A 19,874-nucleotide genomic window follows, 5' to 3' on the forward strand; every position below is an offset into this window, starting at 1 on the left:
CAACCGGTAATGAAACGGATGGATGATATGTAGCAACAATTTGGATCTGGAAAGTATGACAAAATAAAAATGAAGAAGCGCTGCAATGAAAACGTCCAGATATTCAACAGCTGGAGGAGGAATGCTCCCTCGGATGTCAGACTCTCTCCCTCTCTCTCTCTCGCTCATGCTGTCACAGTGTCTCTCCACGCCCCCCTCTCCCTTTCTCCCTCCCACCCAGACAGCTTCTTCCCTCCTCTCCGCCACTGGAAGCTCAGTTGACCAGCGTCGCAACTGAGCGATGCGCCTCTCGGAGAGCCTGATTTTACGCCAGATTTGACATTTACGCCGCAGAGTATCCTGCATTCGTATATTTGAGTGACACACAATTTTAAAAAAAAAATCCCTATTCATTTAAATTTTTTTTACATAATAGTCATTTTGAAGAAAAATATTCCCAGGACAAGGTTTTCCAATTCATATGTGAAAACTGACCACTAGCAATAGATATTTTACCTTCCGAACGATCCCCCGAGGGGAGGATTTGCTTTTCAACAACGCAGATTTCTTTGATTTTGAGAGCAGCCAGTGAAAACCGATAACTTTGATGAAGATGATACAGGACACGTCGGACAAACTCGCTTGATTTTGATGAATTTTTGAGCTCACAGTACGACCATTGAAGAAGCATCTTCAGGCAAACTACAGGGAGAAGATCTGCCTCACTAACAGGCTGTTATAAGGTAAATCTCAGCTTTGTCTGTGTATCTAGAAATCTAAGAGTCCCTTGACGTTTCCCTAATATTGGTTTACAATATGTGCCGGCCATAAGTGTGGCAGCACTTACAGAATTTAACTAGCTATTTATAAATATACGAGCCATGTAATGATTCAAGTATTAAAAAAACAAACATTTACAGTATTAATACAGGTTGACATCTGTTGTCTTTAGGGGTTTTAATGAATCTAATCAATAAGAATACTAGAAATCTTTAGCATCTGTGGTTTTCTTTGTCTGTAATCTGGATATATATTGTTTTTTTCTGACCTTTTCAAAGATATGCTTTGAGTTTTTGAAATAACATTTTATGATTTTTTCTTAAAACGATTAATTTAATATTAATGACAATAATCTTTACAGCCATATATGATCTTCCTACTCCTGGTAATCTCAGGAGCTCCTCAGGGGTTTTGTCTGGGAGCTCTGATTTTCTTCTGAAATGTATTTTGCTTGGAGAAAAAAAAAAGTTAAAGAAATAACCAGTCACCAAAACTTTGTGGACTTGATGAAATGTTGTTTTGCTGAATTTTAAACAAATGAAACACTGATGTGAGAGACAGTGGTCCCAGCTAGGAAAACAACAGCATTATTTCCTTGTTTACATAGAAGAGTGCAAATGAATTGGTTAGTAACAAATTGGTAAGTTACATCACAATTTTAGGGCTCAACGAGCTGTAAAAGAATTGCTACATATGAAAAAGCATCAGCTGTCCCCTTTACCTTGATGTCTGGTTGAAAAATAGTTTCCAAAAGAAAAGTTGTGCTGAGACTGGAGATATACCTTACACTCAGCTGGATGTCCTTGTTGGAATATCTAGCAAGAAAAGGTTTGTGGTCAATAATTGTTTCACATTGTCATTTTATGAACAAACAGTTTATCAACAAACAACAACAACAAAATTAGGGTGGACGTTGTTTGGCTGTCAGATCACTAAGAATTTCTCAACTTAACTAGAACTACTTCTCGATCAATTCAAGAAATTCAATATCAATCAAGAAAAAAACCCCCAAAACAAAACCCATAAAATCAATTACATTTGATTTCTTCAGCACAATTCTTTTTGCTTTCTGAGTGACAGTTAACTGGACTAGCATTGCACATCGATGTACCATCGACATCATTTGGCCTGTGTTACAGTTATTGCCATCATCCTGTAACCAGTTTTTACTGTTTCCACTGTGCTTGTGTGATACGAGCATGCCCAAATGAAAAGGTGGGGTAAAGTGCTTTCAAGGTGGGGCATGAAGTTTGAAGTGGGGTTGTAACAACATGTCAGCCAAATATTGGCATTGACCTTATTGACTTTTTATTGGCATATCTAAAAATTAGATGGCATTTAGCAGTGTCAGTGGCCTGTGTTCATCTCCCGTGTCTCTCTCTTGCCTGTATCAGATGTGGTCTGACTAAATGTTGAAAGATTATTTGATTAAGAGCTCAAAGACTCTTTACACGATTACCAAGTATTACTGTTGGTATTGCCCAGACTGGTATTTTGAACACTGACATTGGCTGGAATTTCCTAATGTAGCGTCTTCACTCTGGAAGCAGTTGAACCAAATTAGCAGAAAGTCTATACTCTGAGAAAATGCATTGACAAGGGACATATTTTTAGCTTCATGCATTGTAACAGTGGCGTTATTGTCGTTTTTTGTGGTGATCCACAATTGTGTTTGTATATAATTGCATACCGTAAGACCTTTTCTGTCCACAAACTACCAACTTGTGCTAGACTGAAATACTTAAATTTAAAACCGCTACGCTGCCATATTTAGGGACACAAATACTCCCATATACACCAACTCTACACACCCATAAGTGTGGCAAGGTGGACACAAAGCACACACAAAACTTCCACTCTCCTCACACCAAGCATAGCTCCTCTGTGCTATGCTGCACAAGTTTGTATCAGAAAAAAACTTCCCAACTTCATTCTTGCACTTAGACTTCAATTCTCCGGGGTCTGAAATCCTGGTTTAGGGTTTGGGGAGTGGCCACTGGTGCATAAGACCAACAAAAATCCCTTACTGATGTTACATGGTGGTCGGGGCGAAAGTTTTTGCTGATTTTGTGGTTTTCATGTCATGCAGTACTGCGTGTGTTGCAGGCTTGTTGCATCATGCTGCTCTCCAAAGGTTGGGCAGACGCACATGGATGGATTTTAGAAAAGACTGAGCCAAGAAAACTCCTTTCCTGTTGTTGTTGGGTGCATCTGTCTTACAGGCCCCTTCCACCCACTCAGTCTGCTACAGGGTGGGAACACTGCTCATGCATATGGAAACCTGCAGGGTTGTGTGTACAAGTTTTAAGTAAATTGTTAAAAGAGGGAGAAAGAAAGAAACAAATAGAATAGGGAGATAAGAGTTAGGAAGGAATGATAAAATAAGGAAGAAAGACCAGAAAGTACAAAAAAAGTAGAAACAAAGTTAGTGAAAAAAAGAAACAAAGGATCACAGTTCACAACACTAATCAGTTATAAGAAAATACACAAAATGACTAAACTGTATGGGCAAAAATTAAAGTTTCAGGGCAAACAGAGCCACGGGGAGGAAAAGGATGGCAGAAGATGAAATGGAAGAAGTGAATAAAGTGAAAAATAAATAATCTGATGTGGACTAACAAAGGAGGAAATCAACGCAAGAATGAAAGGATGGCAGGGAAAACAAGGGAAACAAAGATGATGGAAAGAGAATGGAAAACAATGGGAACAGATGTGATAGGATGGTAGTTAGAAGAAAAGAAAATGAATAAAAAATAAGAAAGGGAGTGTGCAATACAAAAAAAGTGCAGCAAAAAAAAAAAAAAGACAAAAGGAATGAAGGAAGAAAGCAATTTAGCCAAAAAAAGAGACTGACTGAATGAGTTATTTAATAAGTGGAGTAGTCCAGTGATGAGCCAAGAAAAAAAAACAGTTTGGGAAAGGAAGCAATCTAAGGCCAGAAAGACGGGATAAAAAAGAAAGACGAAAGAAATGTTACAAAATGAAGGGAACAAAAATAAAGGCAAACAGGAATGAAAATGAAAATGGAGCAGACATGCAGCAGGAATAACCAAAGAATGAAGATGAGGGTGGAGGAAATAAGAAAGAAAACAAGGAAAAGAAATGGAAAAGTAGTCAAAGAAAGAAAAGAAGGACAAAGGTGAATAAAAGAAGCAACAGGTAAAGAAGAACAACCAAAACTGTTGATGTATCACTGAAAAGGGACTCGAGGGAGATTTGGAGGGGTTCTCTCTACTCCTCCATCCCTCTCTTCCTTGGACCTCCAGCCCTCCTGTGGTCCTCAACCTGAAACCATCTGAAGCCCCCTGTGTGGTTGCTGGCCTCAGGCCTCTGTTGTCTCCATACTTTCCCTGCTGTTTGTACATGATGGGTTCAGTCGGTTCAGTCCAGCTATAAAAGCACCACTCCCCTTCTTTCTCCCCTGCGGCACAGGCAGGAGTTAGCAGGCCTCATATGGGAAGAGGAGGAAGAGGAGGCCTCACTGGTTCTCTTCATATCCTTCGCTTTTTCCCCTTCTCCTCTTCTGTGCTCCGGTCTCCTTTCCTCTCCCACTTGGCTTGTTGGTTGGTTTGCGGTAGCATTTTCAGGCCTAGCCCTGGACGAGACGTTCATTTTTCTCCTCTTAGTTTCAAACCACTAACTAACCACTGGCTCCCTGCATCCCCCCCACTCCTCTGCATCTACGGAATGTCTTACTCACCTCCTCTCTACGTCTCTCTTCTCTGATTCTTACAAGCTAAAGCGCACATGCGTTTGTGCCAACATCTGCAAAGATACACACATGTATCTTTGAGCATACATGCTTTGAGCACACATGGCGTTACTTTTGCCAACAGGCGGACACAATTCGGCAACCCCACGTGAACACACACAAACACACACACACACACACACACACACACACACACACACATTTTGACACACAAAAGCCCCCCCCCGGACCCGTCAGTATGTGCCGACCACCTGTGAGGGTACACACACAGCCATAAACCTCCCTTTCTTCTCTCCCTCTTTTCCATTATCCTCCTGAGAGCCCAGCGCTGGGGCCTTCGCTTCCAATCCAAACATAGACCAAATTCCGAAAATCCCGACTCAAACCCCCCCCCCCCCCCCCCCCGGTCTCTCTCTCTCATTTTCTCCTCTCCCACCCCTCTTTCTTTCTTTTGGGTTTGTGTTTGGAGGAAAGAGGCAAACGAAATGCTGGCCTCAGTGAAAAAGCCCTGGCAGAGCGAGGGAGTGAGTTGTGAGGTAGAGAAAGAGAGGAAAACAGCCTTGTCTCCTCAAGGTTGGGAATTATGATTGTAAAGGGGGCTCAAGTGCCGTCGCAGATGGGCGTAGGATCTTGTTCTGTGTTCAAGTGGCCTTAGATGTGGACAACAATATGATGACTGTTTATTTTTTTTCTTGTGGCTACTTTGATGATGTTAAATTTTGCGTTGGTGTCAGTCTCAACAAATCTCTAGGTCTGCTAGGAAGCCTACATGAAAGATTGTTGGCTTAATTGCTGCCCCTCCCTGAGCCAGGTTAGGTTGGAGGTGTCATCCTGTTAAAAGGGAGTTTTTTCTTCCCACTGTTGCCAAGTATTCACTCATAGAGAGTCGTTTAATTGTTGGGGTTTTTCTCTCTATTGTTTATCTCCCTGTTATACTTCACTATATGAAACGTCTTGAGCCCACTGTTGTTGTGACTTGATCTGAACTGAATTTGACAAATGTGGACAAGCAAAGATTCAACACTCTTTAAAACAGTTTCCCTTTTTAAAAGTGATATACTCAAACTAATGACACAAAGTAACATTTTGGAACTCTTTTGGTGGTCCACTACTTTTATTGCACATTCAAAACCATTAAAAAGTAGACCCAGAGGATCTAGATTCAGAATCAGAATGCTTTAATAATCCCTAAGGAAATTATGTCATGTTCATGTCTAGGGTCTTCTTGTTGCTTGATGCAAAGACTCCATCTGATCTCCAGGGTCTTTGCTATTAAACTGCGTGACACCATCTTGGAAAGCGCAAGTGCCTTCAGAAGAAAACCTTTGTGTAAGATAAGGAGTCTGACGAGGGATTTAAAAAGCACTCCAAACTTTTTAAATAAGTTATTCCACTGAAGGGAAAATCAAGTGGCACTGATTTCACAAGATCAAGACCAAAATGCTCCAAATGTCTCCAACAAAGCCAGGAATTTAACTTCAGGATTTGAAGGATTTGCTGTCACAATGCATGCGCCTACAATCAGATTGCACATTGAACTGCTTGTTGCAGCAAAATACATGTCTACATGAGTGTAAGCTAAAGTAATTTGATTACAGCAAGAGTGGATCTCATTAGATTAGGTGTAGTGTGTTACAGTTCAGTATGTCTTTTCTAAATCTGGGACTTGGTATCTTGCTGCATTTGATTCAAGTATGAATTCTCATATAAAATAACTGAAGATGAAGTGAAGTGAGCAAATCCTCCAATTAAGTAAAAAAACAAAACAAGATAGAGATGGCGAGTGTGGATTTATATGCACTAAATAAATGAGTGGAAAAGCCCTTTTTCCCTACATGATATTGTTCCATCATCTGTTGCCATTGAGCGAAAATAATTCCATCTGAAAAGTTTACTTCATGATTAAGCACTAATCTGATGGATATTTCTTCATACAAAAAACCAGAAAATCGTGAATAACAGAACATTGCTGTTATTGTGTCGTCAGTAGACTTGGCTTCAGAAGCAAGAATCGCTTACGTTAGTAGGGAAAAAAAAATTCCTGATTGGTTGCCAAACTGACGTTTTTGGTCTTGTTTCATTGCAAATTCTTTAAGTTGCCAGATGTCACAGGTTGTGTCACACGTTTTGCCCCCTGAGTGCACACCTGTGACCCTGAAACGAGTGTATAATAAAATGTAGGAACACTTTTTGGAATAATCTTTTGTAATTGTCCCGTTTGGTGACGATGTGTTTTGCCTCTTGTTGGTTTGTGTACTCGCATGTCAGCAACAGAAGACAAAAACCAGCAAGCCAAATGTAATGAAATTAGCGGAGAGGTGAAGAACAGGCAAGGGTGGTGTTGACCCAGATCAGTGGCATTAAAGTTGAGATGAGAGAGATTGTTTTTATTGTTTCAGGACTAATCTCCACTTTTTAATGGAGTTTTAACTTGCAGAGTTAAAATTATTACACTGTAAATACACTGTAAATCTGTATAACAGATTTGCTTTAATCTTGAAACAGTGAGAGCAATAAAGAGCTTGTAATCCCTGCCATATAGGAAAGTCAGTATCTCCACCTTAGATGCATAGAAAAGTAGGACAGTATCACCACTGTGAGTAGTAACAGAAAGAAAAGGACCTCCAGCTGCTAGTGACAGAAGATTGTCTGGACTTAGTGAAAGGCTCCTCCAAACGAAATGGTGTCACCTCCTAGGTGAAGTAGTTTTGGAAATGCCCAAATGGGAGGGAAGACTGGGGAAGTCCCAGGATGTGCTAGAGAGATTATAATTGGCAGGCTCTGGAACATATCCACCCAGAAGAACTGGAAGTGATAGCGAGAGATAGGGAAGTCTGGACATTGCTGCTTACACTGCTAGGCCTGTGATGTGACCCTGTGGCTAAACATTTATTTCTCTCCTCAAGATCTTCCTTGCCTTTCTTCATGTGGGCTGTCCTGTCTACTTCCCCGTCTAATCTCCTTGGATATAGCCGCCTTCTTTTCTAAGGTTGCACAAAAAAACGCCCCTGTTTTGGTTTCAGATTTGGTTCCTGTCATATCCAACTGTTTTTCACAAATCCAGAGAGAAAACTGGATGAAAATGTCAGTCTGCTTGTTTCCCACAGTGTGAGGAAGCCAACTTAGTAATGGATTGTTTTGTGGAATCTGGAAGGAATCTGTTGCAGTGATTTACCTATAGCTGCTTCCTCTCGGTGGAAAACCTTAAAGGTAGCCGAACCTTGACTCTCTATTGAAATGTGTACAAATGGACTGTTTTTCTCAGGTGGCATCTGGCCCAACTCCTATACTGACTGGCACTCCTACAGGACTCATAATGTCTGCTAGCATTAAAACATAATTAATTCTTCCTGCTCAACTCTCAGCTGACTTTTTTCCAGCTCATTACTCTGCTATTTGATGGAGCCTTTTTCCTTTCCCTCCCTCTTTGTTTCCTCAGCTAGAATGAGAGGAACGGTCCACAGTACAGCTGGGATTGGTTATTATTTACTGGCTTGGCACATACACGAGCACACGCATACGAAAGCACGCATGCAGAGACTCACTCACACACACACACACACACACACACGCTCAGTGGAAACAAATTGGGTGAATCTGCTCTGCACGCAGGAATGTGAGGCACATGTGTTTGTGTGTTTTACGTCTGGATGACAGAGCTGAGGGAATGAAAGAGGGAGGCTGAGAAAGAAAGAGGAAAGAAGGACAAAGAAAAAACAAAAACTGAGGGAAAGGGAAAAAGAGAGACGGATTTCTGGGATGCAGACTGTGCTTGGCCTCGTCTGTCTCGCCTGACAAGGTTAAAAACACTTTTCTCGCTTTTCTTTCTGTCTTTCATTTCCCACATCCCTTCCCGTTTTTTCATCCTCCACTCATTCTTTTCCGTCATCCTCCATTCTCTTTTTTCGTCCTCTTCTCCATCCGTGGTCTTTCTCTTTGAAGGTGGCAGTGGATGAAACGGTCAGGATGGAGGGCCCGTGGGTGGGTGTGGGGGTTCTGTTGCACCGTTGACGGCAAGGAATTACAGAGAGGCAGAGGGGAGAAGTGAAGTCTCTGTTGATCTTGTCCTGCTGCCAAATGGTGGGATGGTGGTAGCGGGGGTGTTGCAAGGCATTATGGGTGGGGGTTCTGAACGAGGCGAAGAGACAGATGTAAGAGACTAAACTAAAATATAACGAGAATGAAAAGTAAAAAGTAAATTATTTCAGATTGAATCGAAGACTGCTGCTCATAGGGTTCGATCGCAGGCTCACAATCTGCTGGTGTTCCCGTGTATGAGACAGAAGCGGGACAGAGCGTTTCAGTCTGTGGCTCCATGACTTTGGAACAGTCTCCCACTGTAATTACATTTAGCTGACTCTGTGGACTCAGTTAAAAACCTTTTTGTCTAAACAGGCTTTTTGTTGATATCTTTACTTTTTTTTGTTTTTTGTGTTGTTTTTGCACCATTTCATTGTTCAGTTTGAAAGGTATTTGACAGTGTGATCCCTTACATGTCAAAATGTGACTGAATTGTTGTTGTTGTTGTTTTTTAAACTTATATACACGGGTATTTTTTGTAACAAAGATTTTCTGCTAAAAAATGATCTCACTTGATGTCAAGAGAATTCCTAAGCAACAAGTGGCAACATAACCTATTGCTGATCAACCTTAAGTCATCAAAAAAGAAAAAAGAAAAAAAGAAGAATATAAATTTACATGTGGACATGATGTTCATGGACTTTGTGAAAATCTTCACCTGGAAGAAGGTTTTTTTTTTCCATTTTCAGTCACTTAGAATGCAGTTTATGTGTGGACGAGTGGCCAAAATGCTTTAAAAAGGCTACCAAAATACCAGAGCACGCGTGGACAGGTCATAAATACGACGATGAGCCTCAGATGATGGAATAAACACATTCGCTGTTACATTAGAATATGCTATTCTTAGATCGATGAAAAGAATTGCCCGACACACCCTTTAACAGAGTAGTGAACTCATTGGAGGTGTTTTATTGCTTCCATGAATGTGAGCATTTATCATCAGAGAGTGCATGTGAACATCGATGCAGAAGTTCACATGCCAGTTTTTGTGCCTGTGCAGACTCAGAAAAAAACAGAGTACAGCATGCCAGCTATGCATCGACCCTTTAGCTGGACTTCAGTGAAGTGTAACAAGAATGCCTCTTTGTGGCATTTGTGTAAAACCACCGTGAGATCAACATATCTTTTGGAAAGATGTTGCTGCCATAAAAAATTTGACTAGCATCTATTTGTCATAAAGTGCATGCTTGGGGCGCTGTGTCTGTGCTAATTACTAACTAATTAATTACAAATAATTATGAATTCGTTTTTACAACATAAGGCATGGGGTCAGACAGGCTGAGTCAGACAGGTAGATACAAACAATGATTTAATAAGTGAAACATGCTCACTTTGCCCTCATGTGGTTTAATTACTGGCAGTGATGAGCATGTTCTGAGTTAACTAAGCCATTCATCTCCCCCAATGTTTTTGATTCTTTTAGGCCATGCATATGTTTTAACATGCAGTGTGAATGAGTGCTCTGTCTGTATGATTTTCTATAAGTGGTTTTTATAAGCTGTATTACTGCTATGATGTTATGGTTATGCGTATTCTGTTGTGTTCAGAGTTTACGTACGGAAGAATAGAACATTTTATACTCTGATTTAAACCATATGGGGATGAAACCCTCAGCTTTTTGTCAACAGGCCAATAATTTGTCCCTACATTTACCACTGACATAAACTTTTCATAAGGACAGAAAATACATAAACCATAGCCATCTATTATAGTGATTCACTTTTCTAAACTAATACACAAAACATATTAAAGTCTGCATCAGTGCAACTGCTGCACATTTCAGATATCTGATGAAACAGACGTAAAAAGTAAGTAAACAGTGAGCAGTTTCTGTTTCTCACACTTGCAATGAGCAAAATAATCTCAAAACACAAAACAGATGTACTATACCAGTGTGGGCCTACTTTATAAAGCTGAGCAACACAGGCTATTCTTTAAGCTGCAGGTAGAGGTGAAGTGTCTGTTAACTTATTCATTTAAATCCAATATTCATTCTTCTCAGAATAATGGTTTTTTTTCAGAGCTAATTGGCTGATTAAATGTTCATCAGTTAGCTACTTCCTTTGTCTGCTTGCTGTTTGGTGTTGAGCAAAGAATGAACTGTTGGTTTAATAAACCATTTGGTTGGTCAGGGAGGAGTACGAGTGTACAAAGGGAGTGAAAAGCTCTGGAGTGATTTGGTTTGATATGGTTAAAGTGAAATCAAATCACCCCTTTTTCTTGCATTCATTTGACCCATTTCATTAATGTAAACACAAAGGAGTGGTTTCAGAGTGTTTCTTGAAAAGAGTTAGATTTGACAAAATTCTTAACACTGAAGAATTAGAGAAGAAAAACAGACCCTCTTTAACTAAGGAGTAAGAACCGTTCAGTTAGTACAAATATGCTCTTAACTTCCACCAGCATGAAGTTTACTATACATGGTTATGTTCATCTTTGAGTTATGAAGGGATAAACTGTAACGAGGGGGGTTTATCTTTTATTACAGCTCTTCCTCAACTGATCTTTCCATTTATAAAGCTCCTATCTGATTAACGCCCGCCCACCCCGTGTGTGCTCTAAGTGGGGGAGTCTTAAATAACTCTCCAGCATTTTCTTCCCAGGGCCTAGCTTCCAAAATGTTCAGCAATTTTTTTATATATGATAAATAGCAGGTATCCCATATTTTTGCAATAAACACACATATTTCACTGCCTAATGTCCCTAAATGTGATTTTCAGCATCTGGATGCTGTTTAAGAACCTGTTGATCGAGCTTGTTCCAGTTTGTTTATTTCAAAGCAAATGTGACTCTTTGGTCATAGCTGCACTGGAGTCTGTTTGGGATTTAAATATAAAAAAGCAAAAACTATTGTGTATTTGGCATCTGACACAAATGAATAATTAACTTGCAATTGAATAAAAAATGCTTCCATTAGTGTTAGCTACACCACTATTGTACTTTCTACAAAAGATGCGTGTCGTGTACTTTATGGTCAGAAAAGTACACGTCAGTGAAAAAGTGCATTGAACCTGCACACTTTCTAATGGTTAGCAGGGGTCGACTCCTTCGGGTGCATTAAGAATTTTGGTTCTATGACAAAATGACTCTCTGCTCCCTTGATCTTTAAACAAAGTAAACATTTTGTTTAAAGATCAAGTCCTTTCATCCTTTCATCTACTTTGAAAGTATGATAAAGCAGGTTTGGTTCATTCATTGTTATGCTACCTAGTGTATATAACAGAGGTTTTTTTTAAAGGGCATTGCTGACAACCATATGGTTGATTTTAACACAATACATATGGTGAAGAATTATGTTAAAAGTCTGTAAATTTAGTAGACATGGAAGATGTTTTTGTAACAGGTTAATAACTGTTATTACTTGTGACAGCTGAGGTCACTACTAAGGGTGTTTTCACACCTATAGATTGTTTAGTCTGGTCCGTATAAGTTGATTCATTTGTAACTGTAACAAACCCACAGCAGACCATGGGTGCACGTTCACGTTCGCTGTGCAGGTGCGTCTGCCTTCCCTGCACAGCACCGCAAGCCCCGCCCCGCCACAGTAACCTTGTAGCTTTTTTGTTTTGTAGATTTGATTTCTTTTCACACAGAGAAAAATCAAAATGAACTCCAAGCAAAACTAAATGCATCACTACAAACCACGAAAAAATGTTCAGCTCGCTTCTTGTCCAGATGTGTCTGGGGTGGGAGCAACAAAAGTAAACCACTGATTGTACCTTAATTGTACCTTAATTGTACCTTAATTGTACCTTGGCACATCCCAGAAAAGCAATCCAAGGTGGCCACGGGATGGTTTTTAGTTCAAACTTGTAATGTACACCTGGTAGTTGGTTCAGATCGTGGTCGGCTCACGTTCACTCTGGAGTTAATTAGGGTCTTGCTTTCGCTCCTCACCTGAGTGTGATTACCATGTTCACACCTGCACAAATGAACTGCACCGAGGGAGGAAACAAACCCGAGTTTGATTTAAGCGGATTAAACACCAGCAGGTGTGAAAACACCCTAAGGAACAGATTTCTAAATACAATTTGTATTAGCAATAACAGTTTACTAGAAGCACTGGAGAATCATTGCTGGTGGCATTTCAGACAGTATCAAGTGTGCAACACTGCAGCTTTCAATGAAGTTCACTCCCTGATTAATGAAGTTGTTGAATGTAAAAACAAACCCTAGGACCTAGTCATATAGGCCTACAGACTGGTCAGCGACCTCTCCTGGAAATCTTTGGTTGGTTGGAGAAAAAATATGCATTCCCCATTCATTGGTGAGTAGTTGCAAAGTAGGTGTTACACCAACAATCCTCCTTGTGATCCATGATGTTGCAAGCGCTCGCTAACCAAGCAGTCAAAATGATGCCTGTTTTCAATGGCTACTAACCATTTTCAGCTACTGATGACCAGCATCCTCCAGCACCCACTCGCCAACCTGTTGGGGAATACCCAGTTTTCTGTAATAACCTGTGTTTGGCAGGGGGACTTGGACTAGTCTCTAAGGTGCCGTCAATGGGCCTTTAGCGATCAAGTTCACCTATTGTCAGTCAGAAACCTCTAGCAGCCCCTCACCATCTGGTTGGGGAATATATATTTTCCTCTAGCAGCTGGCGGTTGCCATGGAGTTTCTGATCTGTCTCTTGGGCTGACTGGGGCTTTAATTCAAGGAATTAATAGGAAACGTATTGTTTGTGTGAGTGAATCTGAGCTTGAATAAACAGCACTGTTCAACTTTTAAAGTTGGGTTTTCTAATGTGCACTTCTTGTCATGACACTTAGCAGCTCAGCCCTTTTGGAACAAATTTGTTGGTAAAGTGAGCAGCTACTTCATGCCTTTCAAAAGTCTCCCTATAGACAGCAAGAGTCAGAAGTAAGCTTATTGACGTATAGAGACGTGAGATTTGTGGTATGTTTCAAGTGAAAAAAAGACAGTCGCTGTTTCCAGAAGTTACACCCGCCCACCCCCCCGCTCCTCCTCCCCCTGACAGTCGCCACCACTCCCTTCATAAGTGGTGTAGACGCCAGTGTCAGTATGAGAGACACTGCAGGCTCTACTGGTAGCTATTGCAGACTTGCTCGGTACAGTTGCATCACTTTGTGCTGCCGAGATGCAAGAGAGAGAGAGGGAACGCCGAGACATGCCGAGACAAATAATGGGAAAAGTGTGAGGGGAGGAAAGGGTGGGAGCCCATGTCTGACTCCCACAGTTTCTGTTTTCTCCTTGCCATTTTTCATCGCCCACTCGCTCTCAGTCTCCCCGCACTGTTGCCGTTTTTCTCTCTCCTGAGGGAAGTTCACCCTCGTGAATGCTGGCACAGAGCGCGCGCCGTGAATCAGAGTTGACATCATATAAAACAACAGCGCAACTCATTCTCAAGTTGTGAACACTGACAGTAAATTTCCTTTTTGCTGCCGTGGCGGTGAAAAGAAAAAAAGCCGCTTGATTGCAGCGGAGGTGGTTTTGTTTTTGTGACTGGAGTTTGAAATGTGATATAGTCATTAGTGTTTTGGATGATCTGCACAGTCTCTCCGGCCCTTGAAAAACATATTGTGCAACACTTGGACTTCAATGAGAAAAGAAAAACTCGTGTTTGTCCTCTTTCTTTAAAAGAAAAACAAACTTGCCTCCAAGAACTTGTTTACCTCCAACTCACCACAGAGTGTGTGGTAAGAGGAACCCCCCGCTGCTTCCTCCATGCTTCTCAACAACCTTTCTATGTCCTTAGAAACCCCTTTTTTCTCCCTAATGCAAACCAGTTGTTTTGTTTTTTTGTCCACTGCTGTTCAAACAGGTGTCCAATTTCATTTCTCACGAGGGCACCTCGGCCTCTTTTCTTTTTGTCTCTGTATGCCTCCACGTCACAAAAACAAAGCCTCCTATCATCCTCACTGTTGCGGCGGTCTTGCATAATACCTTATAAGGACACTGAGTGGAAGATCAAAGAATATATAAACCTTAGAAATCAGGCCTGACGTTGTTCCTGGAGTGATGGACTGGCTTAAATCTCTTTCTCTGTCTGCTGCCTTGTTGAAATTGATTCCTCCTCATCCTGACAGCTAGTTTTTCACACGTGGAACAAGCATAGGTCTAGAGTAAAACATAAAAAAAACAATCATTGAATACCTACACTGAAAAAGGTTTTTACTTTAAGACTGTGAAGTCCATGCCTGATCCAAAGCTTTACAGTCTATCTTCTCAGTTATTAACACTGTCATTTCATGTCATTGTATCTTGTTCGATTTGGAAGGACAGAACAGGAATAAAAACAAGTCGTGAAACTGGGGAGAAATAAAAGAAGGGAGCTCAAAAATGCACTGGAGAAGAAAAAGTAGGAGAAAAGAAAAAGGAGTGGGAGGTACAGAGAACAGGAGAGGTATGCTCCGCTGGAGGACTGGGAGAGGAAAACCGCAGGAAGGAGTGAGAGGGAGGGAAGTAAAGCGAGCGCACGAGAGAGAGAGACAGGGGAGGAAAAATAAAAAAATAAGAGAGAGGGAGAGGCCACATCGGGGCACCGTGGAGGCAAATGTTTCCTGTGAGAGGAGGACAAACTCTCATGTGTGGGTGTGTTACACCTGAGGAGAGGGGATAAACTGTGTGAGCATATGTGTGTGTGTCTGCTTTGCTTCATATATAATAGCTTCAAAAAATCGAACAGTCAAAGTGGGATTTGGATGAGTCTAATAACGATTTCTCGTGCTGAGAATACACACAGCATCAGCAATCCAGTCTGAGTGTAAACCAGTACGTATTTCCATGCAAAAAATGTGTAAGCAATGCACTTTGTGTGTATGCGTGTTTGTCAGCTTGCCTCCCTTGTAAGAATTATGGGGTTCTGACAGGCATATCTAACCACTGTGTGAGGGTGAGGACGCTCCTGACTTATGAGGTGTTTTGGATTTCAAACAAATGGGTTTAATGTAGGTTGGTTTTAAGCATAACTTTGTTGTTGAAGGTTTGAGGTAGAGTGGTGCCACCTCTCAGTGAGGGACAGTATGGAAAGACCATCTCTGAGTGAAAAATGCTGCTTCTTACATATATTTACAGTATGTACTATAGTGTATAGGACAGTGAGTGCATGCACTAGTGCACAAGTATGTACATATGCTTGACTGTAAGTCTGCAAATAGTCAAACTATGTGTTTTTGTAGGCAGTGGAGGATCCATAAGTGGATCTGGGCGTGCTGCCCAAACGCAGGTCACTGAGGGGAAAAAAGGGGGTGGACCCGTTGGGAGGTTGGGGGCTCATGTGTGGTTATGAGCCATACACATGTCTACTGGTGTGACATATGGTCCTGAGTGTGCGTGCTGTTACAGTACCTCCAAATAGCTGTGTGCGTGTGAGAGAGAGAAGTCAACAAGGTTGCTGTGGAATGTGAAACTTAGTGTGGTGAGGTAGCTGGCAAGCCGACAGGAGGACCTAAACACTGACTTCATTGTGGTTTAGCCTCTGCCTTATATTATGTCGGGGGATTGTGTCGGTGATTGTGGAAGAATTTGCGGCGACAGCAAGTTTAGAAGTTAAGGAGGTGTACATGTAGCTGGAAGGTTTAATCCAGCCGGTGAAAGTAAATTAAGAATGCTCTTGCTGCCAGCTATCATTAAAGAGTCATATGGTGAGACACACTGTGGAGCTTTTGCAGTTGTGTCACAAAATGCACTTACAACCCACGTCTGGCGCCAGTTAGGAGCTCCACTGGAGGCAAACACTGACTAAATGCAGTTTAAATACTGTTGTCTTTGAAACGGATACCTGCAAACATTTCTGCACTGTGGGTGTAAGATTTTAAGTGAACTCTGCAAAGTAGAAATGTTTTCAAACTGTCTTTTTTGTAGGATGGAGAAATATTTTTATTTTACTATTGTCTTGTCTGTATGCTAGGGTTGCAATTAAACGCAAGGGCTAACAGTTAAGCCTGGTTCCGTCTTTTTTTGTTTGTTTTTTTTAAAGTAAACTTGCAATTAGCAACATATATATCAAAGTTTTGAATGGGGAAACACCTGGCAACTTGATGCACTATGGAAAGAAGGCAAGCTGGTGGAGGCAGTGTGTTGCTACGAGCAATGTTGCTGGTAAACCTCGGGTCCAACCATCCATGTAGATGTTATGTTGACACGTACCACCTACTTAACCATTACAGACCATGTACACACTTTCATGGAAATGGTATTCCCTGATGACTGTGGCCTCTTTCAGCAGGATAATGCTGGAGCAAAGATAGTTCAGGAATGATTTTAGGAGCACAACAATGAGTCTAAGGTTTTGACTTGGCCTCCAAATTCCCCAGATCTCAATTAAATCAAGCATCATTGGGATGTGCTGGACGAACAAGACTGAGCCGTGGAGGCCCCACCTTGCAATTTACAGGACTTAAAGTATATGTTGCTAACATCTTGGTGTCACATACCACAGCACACCTTCAGAGGTCTAGTGGAGTCCATGACTCGATGTTTGGAGCAAAAGGGGACCAGCACAATATTAGGCAGGTGGTCATAATGCTATGACTGTTGAGTGTATATCTATGTTATAGTTATGTATGTATAACATAGAGTAGATAAACCTCATGAACTCATGAAAGAATAAAGTTACGTTGAAACCAAGCACACCATTGTTTTTCTTGTGACATTACCAATAAGTTTGATGTGTCACATGGCCCTCTTCCTATTGAAAAAAACAAAAGTTGTATCCAAGATGGCCGACTTCTAAATGGCCACCATGGTCACCACCTATGTTGAGGAGTTTGCCACAAACAGCACTTTAATACCACCAACCATTCCCATGTTATTACGGTGTATCCATATAAATGGCCCACCCTATATATAATACCAAATGTAATTCAACATTAGATGAGCTTTTTTTGACATCGCGTACACACTCCCACTGACACGGAGTGAATAACAGCTGTGGAATTCTCAGGTGCAAAAATGTCGTGTATTGCGTTGACTTTCCCGGCAGCTGTCAAGCATTTCACTGCGGGTTTGGTCCAAGAGTTTCCCCTCTTTGGTTTTCTGCTGGGAGATTTTTTTTCTTTGCAGCACATATCTGGGTCTTGAGTCATTTAGTCTAACAAGAACCCATGAGTTTAGTCATTGGCTGGGATAACTTTTGTCGCATGCTTCACCCAGAGTATCATACCATCAGAAGTGGAAAACTACTGAAAAGTCTAGTTTAGGCCCTCGAGTGTTCACCACAGAAATGCAGAGGATCAAAGTAACAGGCCCACATCATTATGATTTCCCCCCGGGAACTGAGCTACAACTAAAATTGACAACAAAGGACTAAGCCCTGCTATTTTCAAATTGCCTTATTACAGAATACATGACCTAGAACAACTAACATTTGTAGGTAGTATGTTAATTAGCAAGTATTCACAATTTAGTGAAGTGTCATCTAGACTAACTGTTACTATTACTTCAGTTTGTGGGATATTAAGTAACTTTTTGTAACAGTTTTGTGACTGTCATTTTAGAATTTATTTGGGATTATTGCAGAATTATTTCTCATTGCATCTGGAAGTCTAAATGTGGATGCTCCACTACTAAAGAGAGGAATATTGTTATCCAAATTCTAAGAGGGGAATGATAGCTGATGATACACCAGCGGATATCCCATGAAGAAAGATGTGTAACTCTGTACTATTTGTGTGAATGTTGAATCTCGAGAGCCTAAGAACCTGGATCAAGAAAAACGGATGATTTTAGTCATGCAACTCACTTTATTGAGTGAATTAATCGAATTAATCGTATCTTTTAACTCATCTGTAGCTGTAAGATGGTCAAAATTATTTTTTTGTTTAATAACCTGTTATATAGTCGTCCGTTAGCACGGTGGTGTGAAAGAAATGTCTCCCTGTGTGTAAATGAGATTGTTTTGATTTGTGGGTCCCAGGTATTTCTTTCCCAGATGAGTCAGAGTCATTTCAGAGTGTGGGGAGTTGTGGTTAGCACCCACAACAGACTCAGTATCCCTGAGTGTGAGAGAGAGAAAAGGGAAAAGAAATGTACAGATTTATTCCAGGAGGTTATTAAAAAAAAAACACATTAGTAAGCAAGTCCTAATAATAAATTTGCTTTCATTGCTCTTTACTAAAATAAAGACACTTTGTTTGTTAACTTGTTTGTCTGTTGCTAGGTGGGCAACAATAATCGGCGGCCATGTTGTCTGTGGATGAGCCACTGGACTTGAAGCTTCCCTCAGGTCGCACAGACGGTCCAGGGATACTGGGAAAGAGGAGCTGCCCGTCCTCTATTTGTGCCCACATCAGCATCAAACGACTGCGGCTACAGTGCACAACTTTTCCATCGCCTCCCTCTTCTCCAGGTACGAGTTAACCTGGTAAACATCTGGCAGTTTTAGCATCACCGAAATAAATTCTCCATCATTTCTACTCTCCTAAATACACACATGACATGACTTTGATATTGTCATGGCGCAGTAATTAAGTTTATCACTGTGGTAATGCAATAGCGTAATAGGTTGATTCTCTGTCCTCACTTTCCTGGTAACCTATTATTGCAAACCCAGTGAACAGTAGCTCATTTGTGTCCTCGAGAAGATTGTCCCCATTTTTGTCAGTGCAGCTCATAACAAGAGGAGTGTGACACTGATATGAAGTGACCTAAAAAAAATACAGCACCTCTGTGACATTCACAAACACAATGGACTTTGTGTCTTCATTCTTGTGTCAGCTTTTGTGCTCAGCATTACTGCATTGTGTGCTTCCGTCTCTGTTTAACACAGAAACACTGCTGTTGCTATTGATTAAAGGACACATGGGCAGAAAATAGAAACTGAGATTACAACAAATTTAGTTGGTTGGTTTGCAAATATAGTCTCAGGAAGGTTTCTGGAGAGCTAGGCAGGTAGGACGGGCTGAGAGTAGAGGGTGCAGGCAGAGGGGCTAAAGCTGGGGTGAGTGGTGAACCTGGGACAGAGAGAAGAGATTTTGAGCTTCACACAACGAAAAACTTAAGTCCATATAAATAATAATAAATAGTCCATATATCACCATATAAAGAGGACCTAATCCATCATTCACAATGGATGGCGTGACTGAACTAATGAACAATGCCAGGGTCATCCCTTCCATGTTTATGGAAGCTCTTGTTATTAAAAGTCTCATTCACCCAATCATGCACACATCCATACCCAAGTGCCTTGTTTAACATTTGCACATACACTCAGACTCTGAAGGATGGATTGGGGGCAACTTGAGTTTCAGTATCCTGCCCAATGATGACTTCACACGCAGTCTGGGGTAGACTGGGAATTGATCCACCAACCTTCAAACTGATAAATGGCTTGCTTTAACTACTGATGACAAACAAAGGG

General features: G+C 41.1%; 1 protein-coding gene across 2 annotated transcripts in view; it reads left to right on the plus strand.

Annotated features, from left to right (window-relative positions):
* The first annotated feature begins 244 nt into the window (after positions 1-244).
* LOC120714013 (zinc finger protein GLIS2-like) overlaps positions 245-19,874 on the plus strand; it is a 32,487-nt gene continuing 12,857 nt past the window's right edge. For both annotated transcript variants that reach the window (XM_040000038.1, XM_040000116.1), the window contains exons 1-2: positions 245-722; positions 18,675-18,863. In XM_040000038.1, coding sequence (XP_039855972.1) covers positions 18,698-18,863 — 166 coding nt within the window. In that variant the 5' untranslated portion in view covers positions 245-722; positions 18,675-18,697. The remainder of the gene's footprint in view (positions 723-18,674; positions 18,864-19,874) is intronic.

This window comes from Simochromis diagramma, unplaced genomic scaffold (genome assembly GCF_900408965.1).
Source record: "Simochromis diagramma unplaced genomic scaffold, fSimDia1.1 OVJJ01000798.1, whole genome shotgun sequence".
NCBI lineage: Eukaryota > Metazoa > Chordata > Actinopteri > Cichliformes > Cichlidae > Simochromis > Simochromis diagramma.